The sequence below is a fragment of the Podarcis raffonei genome, chromosome 12 (genome assembly GCF_027172205.1).
Source record: "Podarcis raffonei isolate rPodRaf1 chromosome 12, rPodRaf1.pri, whole genome shotgun sequence".
NCBI lineage: Eukaryota > Metazoa > Chordata > Lepidosauria > Squamata > Lacertidae > Podarcis > Podarcis raffonei.
The window spans coordinates 3176726-3198961 of NC_070613.1; the positions used below are offsets into that span (position 1 = coordinate 3176726).

Consider the following 22236-nt stretch of genomic DNA (forward strand, 5'->3'; position numbering starts at 1 on the left):
TCCCCACTCCTGCTGAAGATTTGCTGCCGGCTCTCAAGCCCGCATAACATTTGAGAAACGAAGCAGTCAGAACCAGTTAGAGATCCGTCAGACGTCACCCCCAAAAAAGTGCCGCTGGGGAACACAACCGCCTCTCTCTCAACCCACTCTTTGCAAATAAAGCGTTGCTAAATTCCACTCGGCCAGTTTCTGTCTCGGAGGCCTTTGCACGATTCCACTCTTGTCAGTTTGGGTCTCCATCGCTTTTTTGGCGAGAGAATTCAGTCTCCCTCTCGTGCGCACTCTGTGGGTGGAATGTGTTCTGTTCCCCAGGATGCAGTGCAAAAGTCAACATGCCCCCCAGTGCCAAATCGGGGGGCGGGGAAAGCCCATGGAATAGGTCGGACAGTTGCAAACAAGGAAGGAAGAATCGGAACAAAAGTCTGAGACCGTATTCTGCACTGAGAGCCAGTGGCCGTGCACTGGTTAGAGGGTCCCGCTGTATGAGATATATATGAGAATAGACGAATAAAAAAATAAATTAAGATAATTTGGAGTATGCAGGAAAGGATGGAAATAAATGTAAAAGAAACTGCAGAAAGAGCGGGGAGTCAAAGTATCAAATGTTAGAGTTATGTTTGAATAATTGTTGTAATGTATATAAATGAAAATTACAATTATTATTTTTTTTTTGAAAAAAGAAGTTCCCTTGTATTGTTAATGTCCTTCTATTATTCCTTGATGGCCGTAGCTCAGCCACACGAATTCCTTTGCCGCTTGCATTCTCCTTTCATATCAAAAATCACCCAAACACAAGCATTTATTACCGTATTTTTCGCTCTGTAAGTCGCACTTTTTTCTTCCTAAAAAGTAAGGGGAAATGTCTGTGCGTCTTATGGAGTGAGTGCATGGTCCCTGGAGCCGAATTGCCCAGGGGCAAAAAGCAGATCATGCTCTTTTTTATTTTTGAAAGAGGGAAGGGGATGTTGAAACAAAGCCGCTGAGCCGCTGATCAGCAAGTGATTGGAAGGAGATAAGGGACTCTAGTGCTAAAGGAGGCTGCCTGGAGTGGGGAGGCAAAGACAGCAAACTTGCAAAGGGAGGGAAACAGGAGGACTAAAGCAATAAGGAGAGAAATTAGAAGAAAAGGAGGAGCAAAAAACTGCTCCAGCTAAGGAAAAGACACTGAGGCAAATAAGAGGGAAGGGAGTGTGGAAAGGAAGCAGCTGATCGGTGGGATCGGGAGAGAGATAAGGGATGCTAGAGATAAAGGAGGCTGCCTGGGAGGGGGAGGTAAAAGCACATGGATCCGCAGGATTTTTACACTGGGTCACCCCAAATTCACCATCAGATCACATAGCATGTCCATGGCTGCAGCCTGCACCAAAAAAATCATGCACCCACTGTTTCCTGGGGCTGCAATGGTGCAAAAATGTGGTTACAAAGCATGGATCCACATGGTTCCTCAGGATTTTTGCATTAAAGGTAAAAGGTAAAGGTACCCCTGCCCGTACGGGCCAGTCTTGACAGACTCTAGGGTTGTGCGCCCATCTCACTCTAGAGGCCGGGGGCCAGCGCTGTCCGGAGACACTTCCGGGTCACGTGGCCAGCGTGACATCGCTGCTCTGGCGAGCCAGAGCCGCACACGGAAACGCCGTTTACCTTCCCGCTAGTAAGCGGTCCCTATTTATCTACTTGCACCCGGGAGTGCTTTCGAACTGCTAGGTTGGCAGGCGCTGGGACCGAGCAACGGGAGCGCACCCCGCCGCAGGGATTCGAACCGCCGACCTTTCGATCGGCAAGCCCTAGGCGCTGAGGCTTTTACCCACAGCGCCACCCGCGTTTTTGCATTGGGTCACCCCAAATTCACCATCAGATCCTCCTCCAAAAGCTAGGTGCGTCTTATGGTCAGGTGCATCTTACGGAGCAAAAAATACGGTGGTTTCTAGGGTTTACCCTGAATCTATAACAATATGTGATCTGACGCCCACACCCATCCTTTGTCTCCGTTTGAGCTGGGCTGCCTTACTCATTTCCTTATCCAAGCACTACTAAACCGTTCTGGATTTACCGCAAGCTGCCGGGAAAAGTTGCAGGAGCCGTTTCTCCAACGCTGCTGATGTTATGCCAGCCAAATGCAGGCCTGCCAGAAGATTTGTCCCACGGACTCTAAAAATAGCGACGTATTCTGAACACACCCCAGGAGCCTCGGATCAGAATGGGGAAATCGCGGCTGTGCGCATTACGCAGGATTAAGGAGAAGGTGTGTCACCTACTGAACTCTTCATCCCAGCTCATCCCAGCAGCAATGGGTCCGGACCTCCCTTTGGGTCGGATGACATGGATAATTCAGCTGGCCAGGGCAAAATGCATTACAGTGGACGCCCGGGTTGCGAACGTGATCCATGTGGGAAGCACGTTCGCAACCCGCAGCGTCCGCAACCCGCAGCGCCGCGCCTGCGCCTGCGCGGTTGCGATTCAGCGCTTCTGCGCACGCGCAAAGTGCAATTTAGTGCTTCTGTGCATGTATGGGTTGCGATTCAGCGCTTCTGTGCATGCGCAAGCGCCGAAGCCCAGAAGTAACCTGTTCCGGCACTTCTGGGTTCAGCGCAGTGCGCAACCCGAAATCGTGCAACCCGAAGCGTCTGTAACCCCAGGTATGACAGTAGTGGGCTACCTACGAAATATAGGCAATGACGTGATCGGAAGTTTACAGCATGTTATTCCTTCAACAACAACAACAACAACAACAACAACAACAACAATTTATTATTTATACCCCGACCATCTGGCTGGGCTTCCCCAGCCACTCTGGGCGGCTTCCAAAAAAATATTAAAATACTGTAATACATCAAACATTAAAAGCTTCCCTAAACAGGGCTGCCTTCAGATGTCTTCTAAAAGTCTGATAGTTGTTGTTCTCTTTGATATCTGGTGTGAGGGTGTTCCACAGGGCGGGCGCCACCACCGAGAAGGCCCTCTGCCTGGTTCCCTGTAACTTGGCTTCTCGCAGTGAGGGAACCGCCAGAAGGCCCTCGCTGCTGGACCTCAGTGTCCGGGTAGAACGATGATTGACAGGTGGTACTTGACTCCGAGTAGGCATGCTAAGATTTGTAAGACTGAATCAGATACAGTAGTACCTTGGTTCTCAAATAGTTTTATGTGGGGCTACCTTTGAAGGTAAGGGACGCAGGTGGTGCTGTGTGTTAAACCACAGAGCCTAGGGCTTGCCAATCAGAAGGTCGGTGATTCGAATCCCTGCGACGGGGTGAGCTCCCGTTGCTCGGTCCCTGCTCCTGCCAACCTAGCAGTTCGAAAGCATGTCAAAAGTGCAAGTAGATAAATAGGTACCACTCTGGCGGGAAGGTAAACGGCGTTTCCGTGCGCTGCTCTGGTTCACCAGAAGCGGCTTAGTCATGCTGGCCACATGACCTGGAAGCTGTATGCCAGCTCCCTCGGCCAATAAAGCGAGATGAGCGCCGCAACCCCAGAGTCGTCCACGACTGGACCTAATGGTCAGGGGTCCCTTTACCTTTACGTTAGCCAAAATGTGTAGAACAAGTACAAATACCTGCTGGAAATGTAAAGAAAAAGAAGGTACCTTTTATCATATGTAGTGGCCGCGTAAGGTAATAAAAGCATTCTGGGAGATGATATCTAATTAAATGAAGAAAATGTTTAGAATAACTTTTGTTTAAAAAGAACCAGGAGCTTTTTTATTAGGAATTGTAGGTACCGACACTCCAAAGGAACAGAAAAGACTCTTTATGTTGGCGACAACCGCAGCAGAGATGCTACCAGCCCCGAGATGGAAATAAGAAATAGTCCCTAAGCCGATGGACTACGCCGAAATGGCAAAAGTGACTGGAAAGCTCAGGAACCAAGAGGACAAAAACTTTAAAAAAGAATGGGGACAATTCATAATTGATTTATGAGACCACTGCAAGCAGATGAAAACATTAGCAGGATTTTAAACTCACTTGTAATGTAACAAATACTAAGGATAAGATGGAAGGATATAAAATACAGAATATGGAATAATATGCAGTTGTAAAGGTTGACCACTGGAGAGGATGATGGGAAGTATCGAGATTTTGAGTAATCTCTACATATGGATATGTATTTGGATGGTTATAAATTTTTATTTGTAGACTCAAATAAAAATGATTTAAAAAAAAAGAAAGACTGTGGTTGTTTCTTGAGTCTCGTTGGGGGGAAACACAGGGTATAAGTAAATAAATATATACCGTATTTTTCGCCCCATAGGGCGCACCTAGATTTGGGGGGGGGGGAATAAGCTTCCCCCGACCCCAGCCCACACAACAGGCTGCTATGCGCAAGCCTAGGGAGCCCAGTGGGAAGTCACGCCGGTCTCCCCAGGCTTGCGGATATCTGCCTGAAGTCGCACAGCTCTCCCACGGCTCAGCGCACCCCAGGCTTAGGGATGCAGGCAGCTCTCTGCAAGCCGTGGGAGAGCTGCGTGACTTCGTGCTGAGCTCCCATGGCTTGCGGATAGCTTCCTGAAGCCTGGAGAGCGAGAGGCGTCGGTGCGCAGCGACCCCTCTCGCTCTCCAGGCTTCAGCGAAAGCCTGCATTCACCCCATAGGACGCACACACATTTCCCCTTCATTTTTGGAGGGGGGAAGTGCGCCCTATAGGGCGAAAAATACGGTAATAATATTAACAACTATGAAAGCAGCCGCTATGGACTTTCTGTCCTGAAATTTTCCAACCTTCAGTTTCATCGGACACCCACAACTTTTAATGTTATGAGGGCGGGAGAAAATGTACGTGCGCATGTTAGTAGTTGTTATAGATATATTCTTTTTGTGTGTTTATCTTTGTGCATGTGTGCATTTATTTTTATAATGGAAAGCAAAACAAACGAGGGGGGAGATATCGCTGTCATAAAAATGCAAATTAAAAACTATAAGGCTTTCAAGCCCGGCGCCTGGGACCATAGCAGGTCTTTTTCACTTCAAAAGATCTTTGTTCACGACTCTTAAGTCAGCATCCATGACATCGCAATTTGGTTTGGAAAAAGAGATCGCTTTGTGTCTGGCTCCCAGAGCCGAAATCTCACATATCAGAGCAAAGCGCAGAAAACTCATCGCAGTGATTTCGGGCTGAATGGGAATGAAAGAACAGAGATAATGAAGGCTAAAGTTATGTTAACCAGGGTCACCAAACCTCAAAAGCACCCAATTAAGGAACGAGAAATAATAATTTTAAAAAATTATTAAAGCAGCCTTGAATGCTAGCCTAGATGTTCCGGACTACAACTTCCAGCAGCCCTGTTAGAGGTACAATGCTATGATCCGTTGAATATTTACTTATGCCCCCAGCAAGATACATTTATTGCTCCAAGGTCAAACCTAGACAGCATCTTAAAAAGCAGAGACATCACCTTGCCAACAAAGGTCCGTATAGTTAAAGCTATGGTTTTCCGAGTACAGTGGTACCTCGGGTTACATACGCTTCAGGTTACATACTCTGCTAACCCAGAAATAGTGCTTCAGGTTAAGAACTTTGCTTCAGGATGAGAACAGAAATCGTGCTCCGGCGGCGCAGCAGCAGCAGGAGGCCCCATTAGCTAAAGTGGTGCTTCAGGTTAAGAACAGTTTCAGGTTAAGTACGGACCTCCGGAACAAAGTAAGTACTTAACCCGAAGTACCACTGTAGTGATGTATGGAAGTGAGAGCTGGACCATAAAGAAGGCTGATCGCCGGAGAATGGATGCTTTTGAATTATGGTGCTGGAGGAGACTCTTGAGAGTCCCATGGACTGCAAGAAGATCAAACCTCTCCATTCTGAAGGAAATCAGCCCTGAGTGCTCACTGGAAGGACAGATCGTGAAGCTGAGGCTCCAATACTTTGGCCACCTCGTGAGAAGAGAAGACTCCCTGGAAAAGACCTTGATGTTGGGAAAGATGGAGGACGCAAGGAGAAGGGGACGACAGAGGACGAGATGGTTGGATAGTGTCTTCGAAGCTACCAGCATGAGTTTGACCAAACTGTGGGAGGCAGTGGAAGACAGAAGTGCCTGGTGTGCTCTGGTCCAGGGGGTCGCGAAGAGTCAGACACGACTAAACGACTAAAAAACAACAAAAGGGACCCCTGACCATTAGGTCCAGTCGTGGCCGACTCTGGGGTTGCGGCACTCATCTCGCTTTATTGGCCGAGGGAGCCGGCGTACAGCTTCCGGGTCATGTGGCCAGCATGACTAAGCCACTTCTGGCGAACCAGAGCAGCGCACGGAAATGCCGTTTACCTTCCCGCCGGAGCGGTACCTATTTATCTACTTGCACTTTGACGTGGTTTCGAGCTGCTAGGTTGGCAGGAGCAGGGACTGAGCAACGGCAGCTCACCCCGTCGCGGGGATTCGAACCGCCGACCTTCTGATCGGCAAGCCCTAGGCTCTGCAGTTTATCCCACAGCACCACCTGCGTCCCATGAACCTTACCCTAAATGTGCCAGATGATGGTCAAATCCCACCCACAAAATACAGCTTGTTTCCACATAACTCTTTGGAAACTCTGGTTCCATTTCTGACTTTGGACTGAGCAGGGATGTTGTGGGGGCTTTGGCAGGCAGACCTTCCCGTACCTTCTGCCCGGGAACTGCAACCCCAGCAAGTTCTCCTGGTCCTCCGGTTCCCTCCTGTCCCTGCACAAACGGAGACTTGCTGACTTCGACCTTTGGCAGCCTGGCTGGCGCTGGGGGGGCACATAGCCTGGCTCTGCGAGGCTTTAGCTAGAGAGGGCATTACAAAAGTGATGCCTCCCATTATTCCCACCCCACACACCCGCCGAGCCTTCGACAAAGGGGCTCTGGCATATTGTTTTAAAAGCATTCAGCCAGCGAATGAACGTGAATATCTGAACATTGGGCGCGTCGTTGTTGTGTTTAGGATGCAATGCGCAGAGATACCCGATCCCTTCCAGCTACTGGATAAAATAATCACATACCCTCCAAAAACATTTCTCCGATGAAAATAGGGACGTCCTATTCAATACTTTCCTGGGCTCCATGATCCCTGCTAATGGTGACAGCAGCCACGAAATTAAAAGATGCCTGCTTCTTGGGGGAAAAGCAATGACAAACCTAGACAGCATCTTAAAAAGCAGAGACATTACCTTGCCGACAAAGGTCCACATAGTTAAGGCTATGGTTTTCCCAGTAGTGATGTATGGAAGTGAGAGCTGGACCATAAAGAAGGCTGATCGCCGAAGAATAGATGCTTTTGAATTCTGGTGCTGGAGGAGACTCTGGAGAGTCCCATGGACTGCAAGAAGATCAAACCTCTCCATTCTGAAGGAAATCAGCCCTGAGTGCTCACTGGAAGGACAGATCCTGAAGCTGAGGCTCCAAGACTTTGGCCACCTCGTGAGAAGAGAAAACTCCTTGGAAAAGACCCTGATGTTGGGAAAGATGGAGGGCACAAGGAGAAGGGGACGACAGAGGACGAGATGGTGGGACAGTGTTCTGGAAGCTACCAGCATGAGTTTGACCAAACTGCAGGAGGCAGTGGAAGGCAGGAGGGCCTGGCCTGCTCTGGTCCAGAGGGTCACGAAGAGTCGGACACGACTAAATGACTAAACAACAACAACATTCAATAATAATAATAATATTATTTATACCCCACTCGTCTGACTGGGTTGCCCCAGCTACTCTGAGCAGCTTCCAACATATATAAAAGCATAATAAAACATTAAACAGCTTGCCTACACAGGGCTGCCTTCAGGTGTCTTCTAAGATTGTATAGGTATTTATCTCCTTGGCTCAGGGGTCGCATAACTCCACACCCTCCAACATTTCTCTGATGAAAATAGGGGCAGCTTTTTGTTGCTTAATCGTTTAGTCGTGTCCTCCTCTTCGTGACCCCCTGGACCAGAGCACGCCAGGCACCTCTGTCCTCCACTACCTCCCGCAGTTTGGTCAGACTCATGTTTGTAGCTTCGAGAACACTGTCCCACCATCTCGTCCTCTGTCCTCCCCTTCTCTCCTACCCTAAGGGGCAGCTTAGGGGCAGTTATTAACATTTTATACTGTATTTTATGCTGTTTTTTATTGCATCAATTGTTTTAAATTTGTTGTTAGTTGCCCTGAGCCCAGTTTTCTGAACCGGGAAGGGTGGGGTATAAATAAAAAATTATTCTTTATTATATAAAATCAAATCAAAAGCAATAACCCAATAACCCCCCCCAAAAAAGCCACATTCTAAAACTTCTCTATACAGGGCTGCCTTCAGATGTCTTCTAAAAGTCACCTGTATTTTCCTTGACATCTGGTGGGAGGGCGTTCCACAGGGCAGGTGCCACCACCGAGAAGGCCCTCCGCCTGGTAGTCATTGATAGCTGTCTCTCCTCCAGGAACTCCAGAATCATAGAAAGGTAAAGTTGGGGTCATCTAGTCCAACCCCCTATTAACGCAGGAATATGCAGTTGTCCCAGCGGGGATCGAACCTGCAACCTTGGCATTTTCAGCACCATGCTCTAACCAGCTGAGCTATGCAGGCAGACTTCTCCAGTCCTCTTTCAAAGCCGCATTCAAAGTTGGGGACTTTAAAAATATTGCCGCATTCACATACATGAAAGCAGAGCGGAGAGACGCAGGCTGAAGTTCGATGTTCATTTGCCATGGATGCTCCAGTTGAAGTTCCTGAATTGCAGTGGGTTGGACTTGATGACCTTGGGGTTCCTTCCAAACCTACAATTCTTCTTCGGCAATCCCTCGTAGCCGAGTAAGATGGTCTTCCATAAACACGGTTTTAACAATGAGTCCGTAAGTGACTGTGGAGGCCAATTCTGGTTCCACACGTCCTTCCACAGTGGGGACATTGGTTTCTGGGCGGGAGTTGATCACGGTGTGCATTTGCCAAGCGTGCCTTCCTCTTAGCACGTTTCTCCCTTGCGTCCTGAGTTCGAGTGTCTTCAAAACTCATGACACCTTTGGCAAAGGCTGTTCTCCAACTGGAGCGCTCACAGGCCAGTGTTTCCCAATTGTTGGTGTTTATACTACATTTTTTTAGATTGGCCTTGAGACAGTCTTTAAACCTCTTTTGTTGACCACCAGCATTACGCTTTCCATTTTTAAGTTGGGAATAGAGCAGTTGCTTTGGAAGACGATCATCAGGCATCCACACAACATGACCAGTTCAACGAAATTGATGTTGAAGAATCATCGCTTTGACACCGGTGATCTTTGCTTCTTCCAGTACACTGGTACTAGAGTTTGCCCGTCTTCCCAAGTGATGTGTAAAAATTTTCGGAGACACTGTTGATGGACTCTTTCCCATGATTCTACGAACCACGTGTAAGTGGAATCATGCAAGTGAAATGTGTGCAGGCGCAGCCGTGTTTTCCTAATTAAACAATTAAACCCCTGTGTCAGTAATATCCCAAAGGCAACACAACGACCAAGTACAACAATGCGATGTCAATATAAACTCTTTATATAATCTATACAGAACATTGAACCACTTCCTTAGCAATTGTAGTTCATACAATTCCATTCACCATGTAGATGGGTTTTTGACGCATTTCTGTATCCTTCTGCTGTGCTGAAGAAGAATTCCACGAAACAGTGGGTATATCCGGAATCGCTGTTCACCACGTCTGTTTGCGGACCACTTCGGCAGCGCTGGACGTCATAAAACAAAGCTTTACGGCTTATTTTCACCAGATAAGAATCTGACCCATTGCTTCTTTCAGAGACTTGCATAGTCTACAAAGACTTTCAGAGACCTATAAGACTTACGTTTATTTGGTTCTATGTTTTCAAGAGAATCCATCAATAGTGCACATTTTGTGACTTTCAGAGATTTAGAAGATTTCTGTTTATTTGATTTTGCAGAGAGTGCATATTTCATACACCTATTTCATATTGTTCAATGTTCCGTGCAGATTATATAAAGAGTTTATATTGACATCGCTTTGTTGTACTTGGCCATCGTGTTGCCTTTTGGATATTACAGTACTAGCATTTTGCTAATTGGCTGGGAGACAGCAAGTTCTGCATCGCAGCTCTGTGAAGGAAACAGCGGCAGGCTTTTATTTCATTTCATCTCGGCGCCACGAGCTTAGCGTTCAGCAAAAGGGCCTTGAACCTCCGCAAGGGGTGAGCGCTCCTCTCCTCTCCCCACCGCCAGCTCCTGACGCTTGCGACTTTGGTTATTTCGGTCTCTCCCGACTCCAAGGCCGGGGGCTGCACATGCGTGCGGCGCATGAGTGCAAGGCTGAAGCCTCTCTGCTTGGAGAGCGTTTCGTTCATTATTCAGAGGCTGCTTCTTGGCAAAGGATTTAATGCAAGGAGGGGAGGCGGCTGGGCGGACAAGGCCTCGGCTGCTTGGCAATGTGCCCTTTTGCCCAGGTGAAAAACAAAAGCAGGCCAAGGCCACATCTGTAACGTGCATTTTCTTACGCCACTTTAAACAGCCACACTTCCCCCAAAGAATCATGGGATTGAAGAGCTGGAATGGGACCCTGGGGGTCATCCAGACCAACCCCCTGCAGTGCAGGAATGTAGTTCGTTAAGGGTGCCGAGAGCACTTTTGTTTTTTGTTTTAAAAAAATTATTTATGCTTTTCAGGTTTATACATTTCAATAATTTTGCAGCCATTTTAATGTTTCAAAACTTGACTTCCTTCCCCCTCTTCCTGCGGTTCCTTAAATTAATTTTTAATATCTTCTGCATATCCAAATTCATTTAATTTACTCGTTTATTCATCTTCTTCAAATATATACAGTGGTACAGGTCTCCCAGGTCCTAGTCCTAGTCCAACACTCTAACCACTCTAACCCCACACTCAGGGCCGGATTTAGGTTTGATGAGGCCATTAGCTACTGAATGTAATGGGGCCCTTTCGATGTCCGGCTGTCCTTTGTCAACAACAAATTGTCACTGTTTTTTGTGTTGAATAAATGCTATATGGTAATTTACGGACCTCATAGGTATCTCAAGCCATTTGCACGTGTTGCCTTGCAATCAGTCCATGCAGAATTTAGGCACCCTATATATAGAAAGGAGCAAACCCGTGATATTTTAGGGAGCAGGCTAGCAGGCGGGGCCCATGACTTACATCACAGGAGCCTACAGAACACAAAACCCAGTTTCTGTTTATAGGTTTTATTTTATTTGTTTTTTATCTTTTTATTTTGGAAATGTACATCCCTTTTTTTCCCCTTTAATTTTTTTTTTGGGGGGGGCTAAGCTATAGCTTATGGGACATAAGCTAGGACTTGCCGATCAGAAGGTCGGCGGTTCGAATCCCTGCGATGGGGTGAGCTCCCGTTGCTCGGTCCCTGCTCCTGCCCACCTAGCAGTTCGAAAGCACATCAGTGCAAGTAGATAAATAGGTACCACTCCAGCGGGAAGGTAAACGGTGTTTCCGTGCGCTGCTCTGGTTCACCAGAAGCGGCTTAGTCATGCTGGCCACATGAGCCGGAAGCTGTACACCAGCTCCCTCGGCCAATAAAGCGAGATGCTCCTGCCCACCTGCTCCTGCCCACTTAGCAGTTCAAAAGCACATCAGTGCAAGTAGATAAATAGGTACCGCTCCGGCGGGAAGGTAAACGGCATTTCCGTGTGCTGCTCTGGTTCGCCAGAAGCGGCTTAGTCATGCTGGCCACATGACCCAGAAGCTGCATGCCGGCTCCCTTGGCCAATAAAGCGAGATGAGCGCCACAACCCCAGAGTCGGCCACAACTGGACCTAATGGTCAGGGGTCCCTTTACCTTTACTAAGTAATTGACAGGGACTGGCACTGTGCTCCCGTTGCTCGGTCCCTGCTCCTGCCCATCTAGCAGTTCAAAAGCACGTCAAAGTGCAAGTAGATAAATAGGTACCGCTCTGGCGGGAAGGTAAATGGCGTTTCCGTGCGCTGCTATAGCTTGTTTAGCTTATACGTAAATCCGGCACAGCGCCGCACTGTTTCCATGAATAGACAAGAGGCAGGTAACACTGACGACCTCCACCTTCTTGCATTTCATTCATATCTAACAATCGTCCCTGCAGGATTCAGCCGAGGTTTTGTATGCCCAAGGCAGACGCCAACTGTGCACAGCACTAATTGGCCAGGTCCTGTGACATCACGGACTCCCTCCCTTTCCCCTCCATTCCGGGAGCACATTTGTGTGTTTTTTTTGCCGTGCGTTTCAAACGAGGCACCCAGCAGACATTAAATTAAATCTAACTTCCAAGTGGAGTTTAATTTAATTTTGCAAAAGACGTTTTGAGGCAGACAGCTCGTTTGACACATGGCAGGGAGGGGAGGCGAACAATAGAATGACTCAGTCTGCTTTCGGTTTTGCTGATGTCAAGATCATTGCAAAAGGGGTGGAGGGAGATCTGGGAGGGTGGAGCCCTGAAAGGAGGAAGGGTGGGGAGAAAATTATGGGGTGTATTTTATTGTTAAAGTTATTGCTCTATGTACCCTTAAGATATTCATTTACCTGGAAGTGACCCCCCACCCTTTGAACTGAATGGGACTTATTTCAGAGTAGATGCTTTTGGGTTCGCACTGTTAGTTTCCTGAATGAGACGTTCCACCCCTTTTTTATTTATCAATAATAATAATAATAATAATAATAATAATAATAATAATAATAATTTATTTATACCCCGCCCATCTGGCTGGGCTTCCCCAGCCACTCTGGGTGGCTTCCAAAAAATATTAAAATACTGTAATACATCAAACATTAAAAGCTTCCCTAAACAGGGCTGCCTTCAGATGTCTTCTAAAAGTTTGGTAGTTGTTGTTCTCTTTGACATCTGGTGGGAGGGCGTTCCACAGGGAGGGTGCCACCACCGAGAAGGCCCTCTGCCTGCTTCCCTGTAACTTGGCTTCTCGTAGGGAGGGAACCATCAAAAGGCCCTCGGAGATGGACCTCAGTGTCTGGGCAGAACGATGGGGGTGGAGACGCTCCTTCAGATATATTATTGTTATTATATTATTATTATTATTATGTCTCTGCAGCTAGCACCATCCTCATGCTTGCAAATGGGTGACCCACACTGTGCACCTAAAACACATCTAAACATACTTTTAAACCCCTTGGCTTGCCCCCCCCAAGGAATCCTGGGAATTGTAGTTTCCCACTCACAGAGCTACACTTTGCAGTACAGTGGTACCTCTGGATGCGAACGAGAGCCCTGTTCGCATCCAGAAGCGAACGCAACCCGCGTCCGTGTGTCTGCGCGGGTCGCGATTTGCCGCTTCTGCACATGCGCGTGACGTCATTTTGACCATCTGCACATGTGCGAGCGGAGAAACCCAGAAGTAACGCGCTCCGTTACTTCTGGGTCGCCGCAGCGCGCAACCCGAAAATACTTATCCCGAAGCTACTTCAATCCGAGGTATGACTGTACCGCTAACAAACTACAGTTCTCTGGGGGGGAAGCAAAGTGCTGTAAATGCGCGTTGGTCGTGCTGTGGATCTGCCCAGAGGATAAGGTCCCTGCCCCGAGGACCTTACAATCTAAAAAGCTCAACACAGCGGAAATAAGAAGAGAAAAAGGAAGCAGGAGCGTTGATCAAGAGAGAAGCAATACCTGGCTGTTTTTTCAGGTGTTGCGGATCTTTTCAGACAGCCCTTTGCAATGGCCTGATGGGATGGTGTTATTTTGGTCAGTTATTTTGGAAGTGAGAGCTGGACCATAAAGAAGGCTGTTTGGCGAAGAATGGATGCTTTTGAATTCTGGTGCTGGAGGAGACTCTTGAGAGTCCCATGGACTGCAAGAAGATCCAACCTCTCCATTCTTAGGGAAATCAGCCCTGAGTGCTCACTGGAAGGACAGATCCTGAAGCTGAGGCTCCAAGACTTTGGCCACCTCACGAGAAGAGAAAACTCCCCGGAAAAGACCCTGATGTTGGGAAAGATGGAGGGCACAAGGAGAAGGGGACGACGGAGGACAAGATGGTTGGACAGTGTTCTCGAAGCTACCAGCATGAGTTTGACCAAACTGCGGGAGGCAGTGGAAGACAGGAGGGCCTGGCGTGCTCTGGTCCAGGGGGTCACGAAGAGTCGGACACGACTAAACAACTAAACAACAACATTGTCTGGTAACCCCCATAAGAACTGAGGGAAAGGAGGGAGATACAGAACGCCGAAATAGGGGGAGCAGAGGTTCAGCTGTAGCGGCTCAGGAGTAAAGTTGCCAACGTATGTGTTTGTGTGTGTAAGAGGAGAGCTTCTGCTTCTCCATCTTCTCCCCCTCCCCCCCAAAACAGGTAGAATTTTTAGTCTGTGAAGACTGCACTGCATCTCCAAGCCAGGAAAATGACCTGCTGTTAGATGTCTAGACACCTTCTATGTACTTCTCATAAAGCATAGGAGCCTTGCCAGGAAAAAAATTGATAATGTTGGCAACCCTCCTTGGACATCGGTGAAGATTTGGGGAGAAAGAGAAGCTTTATCTCTGAAAGAGAAAAACCAGCCTGGCAGAAAAGAACGGTTTCATACGAATGTCGGACGCTGCCTTATGCAGACTCGGACTATTGGTTCAGCTAGCTCAGTGAAGTCCATGCACAGGCCGGCAGCCTCTCTGCAGGGTTTCAGGCAGCCCTCAATTGAAATGCCAGAGACTGTACCTTCTCCATGCAAAACAGGGACGTGGGTGGCGCTGTGGGTTAAACAGTAGAGCCTAGGATTTGCCAATCAGAAGGTCAGCGGTTCAAATCCCCACGACAGGGTGAGCTCCCGTTGCTCGGTCTCTGCTCCTGCCAACCTAGCAGTTCAAAAGCACATCAAAGTGCAAGTAGATAAATAGGTACCGCTCCGGTGGGAAGGTAAACGGCGTTTCTGTGAGCTGATCTGGTTCGCCAGAAGCGGCTTAGTCCTGCTGGCCACATGACCCTGAAGCTGTACGCCGGATCCCTCAGCCAATAAAGCGAGATGAGCGCCGCAACCCCAGAGTCAGCCACGACTGGTCCTAATGGTCAGGGGTCCCTTTACCTTTACCATGCAAAACAGATGTCCTATCGCTGACCTATGGCCTTTTGCCATGCCAAGGGGGCTGCCTTACACAACATCGAGCTCAATATTGTCCGCAGCAGCTCCCCAAGGGGGAGTCTTTCCCAGGTCTCCCTTGAGATTTAAAACGAGAACTCAGACTTGCCTGTGGTGGGTGTGTCCAGAGGCAGAAGTGGGTGTGGTCAGTGGCAGAAGTGGGTGTGTCCAGAGGCAAAAGTGGGTGTGGTCAGTGGCAGAAGTGGGTGTGTCCAGAGGCAAAAAGTGGGTGTGGTCAGCGGCAGAAGTGGGTGTGTCCAGAGAGGGAAAGTGGGTGTGGTCAGTGGCAGAAGTGGGTGTGTCCAGAGGCAAAAGTGGGCGTGGACAGTGGCAGAAGTGGGTGTGGACAGTGGCAAAAGTGGGCGTGGACAGTGGCAAAAGTGGGTGTGGTCAGCGGCAGAAGTGGGTGTGTCCAGAGGCAGAAGTGGGTGTGTCCAGAGACAAAATGTGGGTGTGGTCAGTGGCAGGAGTGAGTCTGTCCAGTGGCAGAAGTGGGTGTGTCCAGAGGCAGACGTGGGTGTGTCCAGAGGCAGACGTGGGTGTGTACAGAGACGAAAAGTGGGTGGGGTCAGTGGCAGAAGTGGGTGTGTCCTGAAACAAAAGTAGGCAAAGCAATGGGTGTTGCATTTCATAAAATCATAGAATTTCAGAATTGGAAGGGACCCTACGGATCGTCTAATCCAGGGGTGGCAACCCAAGGCCAGTGGGCCGGATGCAGCCCAATCGCCTTCTCAATCTGGCCTCCAGGAATCAGCATGTTTTTACATGAGTAGAATGTGTCCTTTTTAAAAAAAAAACGCATCTCTGGGTTATTTGTAGGGCATAGGAATTCGTTCATTCCCCCCCAAAAAAATATAGTCCGGCCCCCCCACAAGGTCTGAGGGACGGTGTACCAGCCCATGGCTGAAAAAGCTTGCTGACCCCTGGTCTAATCCAACTTCTTGCAATGCAGGAATATGCAACTGTCCCATCCAGGAATCGAACCTGCAACCTTGGCCTTATCAGCACCAAGCCCTAACCAACTGAGCTATCCTTTGTTTATTTCAGCCATACAGAAATCAGAGGTTTCGACACCCACATGCGCACCCCTCTGACATCTCTCCACACAGGAAGGCAAGAGGAATTCTCAGATTTCAAGAACCCATTCCAGACAGGTAAAATTGTTCAAGGAGGGCACAGAGCAGGGCAGGTGAGAGGCGTGGCCTGGGGAGAGGGGCTGGTGGTGTGTGGGGGAGCCCCAAGGGTCAGTAAAAGGGGCCTGAAGAGTCATGTTTGGGTCCCAGTCCTGAGTAGTCCCAGAGGCCACCAGGGGCTCCCCAGAGAGAGGACTTTCCCATCAGTGAAGGTCCTGTGTGAGTGCCTGGAGACAGTTGGAGGATGGATGGCGGCCAACACATTGAGGTTGAATCCTGACAAGACAGAAGTACTGTTTTGGGGTGACAGGAGGCGGGCAGGTGTGGAGGACTCCCTGGTCCTGAATGGGGTGACTGTGCCCCTGAAGGACTAAGTGCACAGCCTGGGAGTCATTCTGGACTCACAGCTATCCATGGAGGCGCAGGCCAATTCTGTGTCCAGGGCAGCTGTCTACCAGCTCCATCTGGTACACAGGATGAGACCCTCCCTACCTGCGGACTGTCTCTCCAGAGTGGTGCATGCTCTGGTTATCTCCCGCTTGGACTACTGCAATGCTCTCTATGTGGGGCTACCTTTGAAGGTGACCCAGAAACTGCAATTAATCCAGAATGTGGCAGCTGGCTGGTGACTGGGGGCGGCCGCCAGGACCACATAACATCGGTCCTGAGAGATCTGCATTGGCTCCCAGTACGTTTCCGAGCACAATTCAAAGTGTTGGTGCTGACCTTTCAAGCCCTAAATGGCCTCAAAGGCCCAGTAGACCTGAAGGAACGTCTCCACCCTCATCGTTCAGCCCAGACACTGAGGTCCAGCTGCGAGGGCCTTCTGGCGGTTCCCTCATTGCGAGAAGTGAGGTTATAGGGAACCAGACAGAGGGCCTTCTCAGTGGTGGCCCCCACCCTGTGGAACACCCTCCCTTCAGATGTGAAGGAAATAAGTAGCTATCTTCTCTTTAAAAGACATCTGAAGACAGCCCTGTTTAGGGAAGTTTTTAATATTTAATGCTGTATTGTCTTTAACACTCGATTGGGAGCCGCCCAGAATGGCTGGGGAGACTCAGCCAGATGGGCAGGGTATAAATAATAAATTGTTGTTGTTGTTGTTGTCGTCGTCATCGTCATCACCTGGTACCTGAAATGCTTTGATTTGGAGAGACCAGGAACCAGAACCCTGACATTCCCAATGCAAAGCCTCCGGTCCCTGCCCAAACTTTGCCGGCCGTGGATACTAATAATAATAATAATAATAATAATAATAATAATTTATTTGTACCCTGCCCATCTGGCTGGGTTTCCCCAGCCACTCTGGGCGGCTTCCACAGAGACCAAAAATACACTAAAATGTCACCCATTAAAAACTTCCCTGAACAGGGCTGCCTTAAGATGTCTTCTGAATGTCAGGTAGTTGTTTATCACTTTGACATCTGGTGGGAGGGCATTCCACAGGGCGGGCACCACCACCAAGAAGGCCCTCTGCCTGGTTCCCTGTAGCTTTGCTTCTCACAATGAGGGAACTGCCAGAAGGCCTTCAGCGCTGGACCTCAGCGTCCGGGCAGAATGATGGGGGACAGCTTTAAGGAGCTGTGGGCAGGGATAGAGGCACTTCCTTCCGCAAGCCAGGTACACAGTTACAAACGAATACAGGAAGCATCACTCAGACCAGGCGAAGATGCTTTTTAAGTAAAAATGTGCCAAACCCAAATACACACTTCTGTTTCTCCTCCTGCCTGCTGCCCGAAAAAATTGTAAAGACGAGCCCCCAAGAATTTAGCAAGTTTCTGGCCGCATAGCCACACCCCTTTCTTTTTCCTGTAGGCACACATTTCAGGATCCACTCATCCACTTCCTGAGAGAGCTCGGTACCAGGAAGACGACCGAACGTGGTTATCTGAATCCCAGTTATTTGACTCAGGGAAGGGCTGCAACAAAATGGGGCACAGCGTCTCTTTTGAACACGGAAAGTTCAGCCTCCAGTTCTGTGCAGCTGCCATAAAACTTAGGGAACAAGCTGTGCTATCAAAATGATTCAGGTTTTAAATGATAATTTTAGGTTATATTTTAGTGATCCAGATTTAACTGCCACTATATCTGTATTGTATGTGACGCGGGTGGCGCTGTGGGTTAAACCACAGAGCCTAGGACTTGCCGATCAGAAGGTCGGCGGTTCGAATCCCCGCGATGGGGTGAGCTCCCGTTGCTCGGTCCCTGCTCCTGCCAACCTAGCAGTTCGAAAGCACACTAGTGCAAGTAGATAAATAGGTATTGCTCCGGCGGGAAGGTAAACGGCGTTTCTGTGCGCTGCTCTGGTTCACCAGAAGCGGCTTAGTCATGCTGGCCACATGACCCGGAAGCTGTACGCCGGCTCCCTCGGCCAATAAAGCGAGATGAGCGCCACAACCCCAGAGTCAGCCGCAACTGGACCTAATGGTCAGGGGTCCCTTTACCTTTACCTATACCTGAATTGTCTCTGTTATACCCAGTTGCAATTCAATGTATTCCTGTTGTGTTTTCTGATTTTCCCGATATTGTAAGTGACCCGGAACTGGTCTGTGACCGTAATAATAAAATCCATTTGTTCAACCTCCAGTGGCATCTCTGGGTAGATATGGGAAATTTCCCCTGCACCAAACTCTGCCGGACAGTGTTGACAATTCTGAGCTAGATCAACCGGCGATTCTGACTCAGTTTATGGCCGCTGCCAATGAATGTTCCTATCTCTGCATACAGAAACATTGCAAGGAGGAAGATCAGAGGCGGGTGGGAGGAGATGGTTAAAAAAAAGTGCAGCTCATTCACATTAAAGTTGCTAAAACCGGCGTTTTCCTGCAGGTGTGACCCAGCGCAGATGAACCCAGAAAGACTTACTTGCATAGAAACCTGCTTATCGCATAAGCTTTCTATCCCCTTCATAGCTTCTCCAGTTCTATCGTATTAAAGTGGGATTTATTGCTGAGTAAGGATGCAGAGACGATTGGGGGGGGGGTCAGTGTCTTGCCTTTGCTCTTGTTACACCGAGTTATTTAGAAGGACAATGTCCCGCCGTATGGCGAGGTCTTGGGGCAAGTCATAGTATTACGCAGCAGAAAAAGAGGCAATGTCCTCTGTGTCTGGCCTAACCTGATATTCCCCCCCACAATCCCTGCAGCCCTTAAACTCTTATCCAGATTCTGGGTTATGGGGACGAAGGGGCGCCATAACCCTTAGGCGACTCTGCCAATCATCCCAGAGGTTAGGGGAAAGAGAAAACCAATCGCCCTTAATTTGCATGGATTAAAATATATATATTTAAGTTTAGCAGAGGCATCATTGCATGGGGTTTTTTTTAAGGGGGGGAGTAGATTTGGGGGCAGAGGCTGACAAGCTGCGAAAGCCCTTCCTCGGACGCATCACACATTATATTGCAAGTAACAAAGCTCTGCATTTTAAAAAAAGCATTTGTTGTGGTTCGTTTTTTCTCCCGCATCCAGCAGGCAACCCGCAGGTTCTGCCCCACATAACCGACACGGGTCAAGCTAGCCAACCACCCGTAGAAAGATTTGCGCTTTCGACCTGCACGTCGACTTCATGGGCCCATTTTACAGTTCGGAACAATAAGCCCCGATGGGCGGAACGAGTGAGTCGGCTGAAAATACTCGTGGCTCCAAAGGGATGGATTAGCAGCAGCCTGAGCAGGGGGGTGGGGTCTCTTGCCCCCCCTAAATGGCACCCAGGGGTGTCGAAAAGGTGCTGGCACACCTGGGAATTACCTCCCCTTCTTTTGGGGGGGTTCGTCTGTGCAAACAAGGATGCCACCCAGAGAATATCATTGCCATGAAGGGCTTTTAACAGCTACTCTGTGGGGCAGCGTAAGGGATGTGATGTCTGACTGCGGGGCCGCTTAGGATTAGGCAGGGCAGTGATGCGCAGTGGGTAGAGCAGCAGGGTCTCCTTCCCACCCACCCAGAGAGAGATGGACAGGGCGGCTGCCTCGCTTCCCTACCTCTCAGCCGAGCTTGGGAAAGTTACTATGCCCCCCCAAAATGCAAACACAGATCAAGTCCCCGCCCAAGGGTCTCTGCCCCCATGGAGCTATCACTAGGTCGCCCAAAACAAAGAAGGGGAAAACTTTTCAGAGCGACCCACAATCTGTGCATGGGGGGAAAGTCCTTTGCTTTGCCCCCCCCCAAAGAAAAGAGAGGTCAGCCTTAGGGAAGGGGGGTTTCCTCAGATAGCCAGGTCCTTGGGAGACCCTTCTAAACCCCATATCTTTTGGGGCTTGGGGATAAGGGAGAGGGGCCTTGAGTGAGGGAGGGGGCGCGTTAAGAATGGGAGGGGGAGAGTCTCCTTGCTTTCTCTACATCCAGCCGCACACACCTTCCGAGAAATAACCCAGGCGTTCTCCATGCTCTGCCCCTCATCAAACCTGCCCCCCCAAAAAAAACTGCTCTGCCCCACATCCAGGCAGCCTAACCAGCCACCATCCGATCAGAGAAGACATTCTCCGCCCCTCCCGCCCCCCAAAACTGCCCTACGTTTCCCAACCTGCCATTCCTGCTTCCATTTCCCCACCCCCGCCCCCCTCTTTGTGCCTTGCTTACATTGCCCCCCCCACACAAAAACCCTCCTTCCCTCCTCCCCCGCCCCACGCCGCCGCCTTTGGCCAACTCAGCAGTGCGCCTTTGGAGATGGAGAAGGGAAGAGAAACCTCAGCACTCACCTGTCTCAGGTGTCCTCAGGACGCCTGGGTCCTTGGCCCGCGTGGCCTCCTGGCTCTTGAGGGCTTCTCCGGGCATGGTGTGGCATCCAGCGGGGTTTGGGGGGGCGTGAAGTGGTCTTGAGGGGGGGGTTGTTTAGAGTTGACAGGCAAGGCGGCTGGATGGAGAGAGATGGAGAGAGATGCGGAGAAGGGACCAGGCGCTTCTGATGCGCTCTGCAGGCTGGAGGGAGGATGAGGTGGGATGGAGCCTGCGCCGTAGAGGGAGGGGGGGGACCTGGGAGAATCCAGCTCAGAGGTGGGGAGGGGGGAGAGGGAGGCTGGACCAGGCTGCTGCTGCTGCTCCCCCCTCGCTTTCTGAACAGCTCTGTCATCCTCAATGATGTCAGCAGCAGCAGCAGCAGCTCCCTCTATAGCAGGGAGGGTGTGGAAATTGTGGAAGCCGAGGGCGCCTGGTACTGCAGAAAAGACAGAGACAGGCCAAGCCAGGCAGGGCAGACAAGAGGGCCCCGATCCCTCCAGGGCAATTGCATCAGCCTGGCAGGGAGCAAGAGCCTCTGATCTCTCTCTCTCCATCCTCCCTCGTCCACCCAAAATCCAGTTTCTGGAAGCCACAGGAAAGGAGAGTTTTGCTCTTCTAGGCAGGTTTGTGGGTGCCCCGTCATGGGCATTGGCCAGGCGAGGGCAGGATAGGGCCCCCCCCCCGGCCTGATCCAGCAGGTTAGTAATAATGACAACAACATCAACAACAACAACAATAATAATTTATTAGTTATACCTCGCCCATCTGGCTGGGCTTCCCCAGCCACTCTGGGGAACAGAGCATCCATTCTTCGGCCATCAGCCTTCTTTGTGGTCCAGTTCTCACTTCCATACATCACTACTGGGAAAACCATGGCTTTAACTAAATGGACCTTCATGGACCCCTTCATGGATCACTGCCTTGCCATGGCGAAGGGGCTTGAATAACTCAGAAAAGCTATGAGCTATGCCGTGCAGGGCACCCAAGATGGACAGGTCCTAGTGGAGAGTTTTGACCAAACGTGATCCACCTGGAGCAGGAACCGGCAAGCCACCTCAGTATCCCTGCCAAGAAAACTCCATGGACAAAGACTTTTTTGCCTAAAGGTGTATAATGAACCTCTTTGGGGAGAGCATTCCACAGACAGGGAGCCACTGCAGAGAAGGCCCTGTTCTCACGTTGCCACCCTCTGGACCTCTCATGGAAGAGGCACGCGGAGGGCCTCAGAAGATGATCTGAGGGTCCAGGGTAGTTCATATGGGGAGACGCAGACCTTGTTGTATTGGGATCCTGAGCCATTTAAGGCTTTATTAGCCAAAACCAGCACTTTGAATGGGATCTAGAAGCTAACTGACCACTTGTGCAATCGGGAAATGGAAGGTAAGGCTGTTCATGGGGGGA

The 22236-nt window shown here is 49.6% G+C and overlaps 1 protein-coding gene and 1 non-coding gene across 2 annotated transcripts in view; both read right to left on the reverse strand.

Moving 5' to 3' along the window:
* The window catches only part of LOC128423849 (NAC-alpha domain-containing protein 1-like), a 60630-nt gene extending 39530 nt beyond the window's left edge, over positions 1–21100 (reverse strand). Inside the window, exon 1 of the mRNA XM_053409385.1 lies at positions 20817–21100. Within this exon, the coding sequence (XP_053265360.1) occupies positions 20817–20892 (76 nt within the window). The 5' untranslated portion in view covers positions 20893–21100. The remainder of the gene's footprint in view (positions 1–20816) is intronic.
* On the reverse strand, positions 8425–8497 carry TRNAF-GAA (transfer RNA phenylalanine (anticodon GAA)). Its single transcript has one exon. It is a non-coding gene; the product is annotated as a tRNA-Phe (tRNA).
* Positions 21101–22236: the final 1136 nt, after the last annotated feature.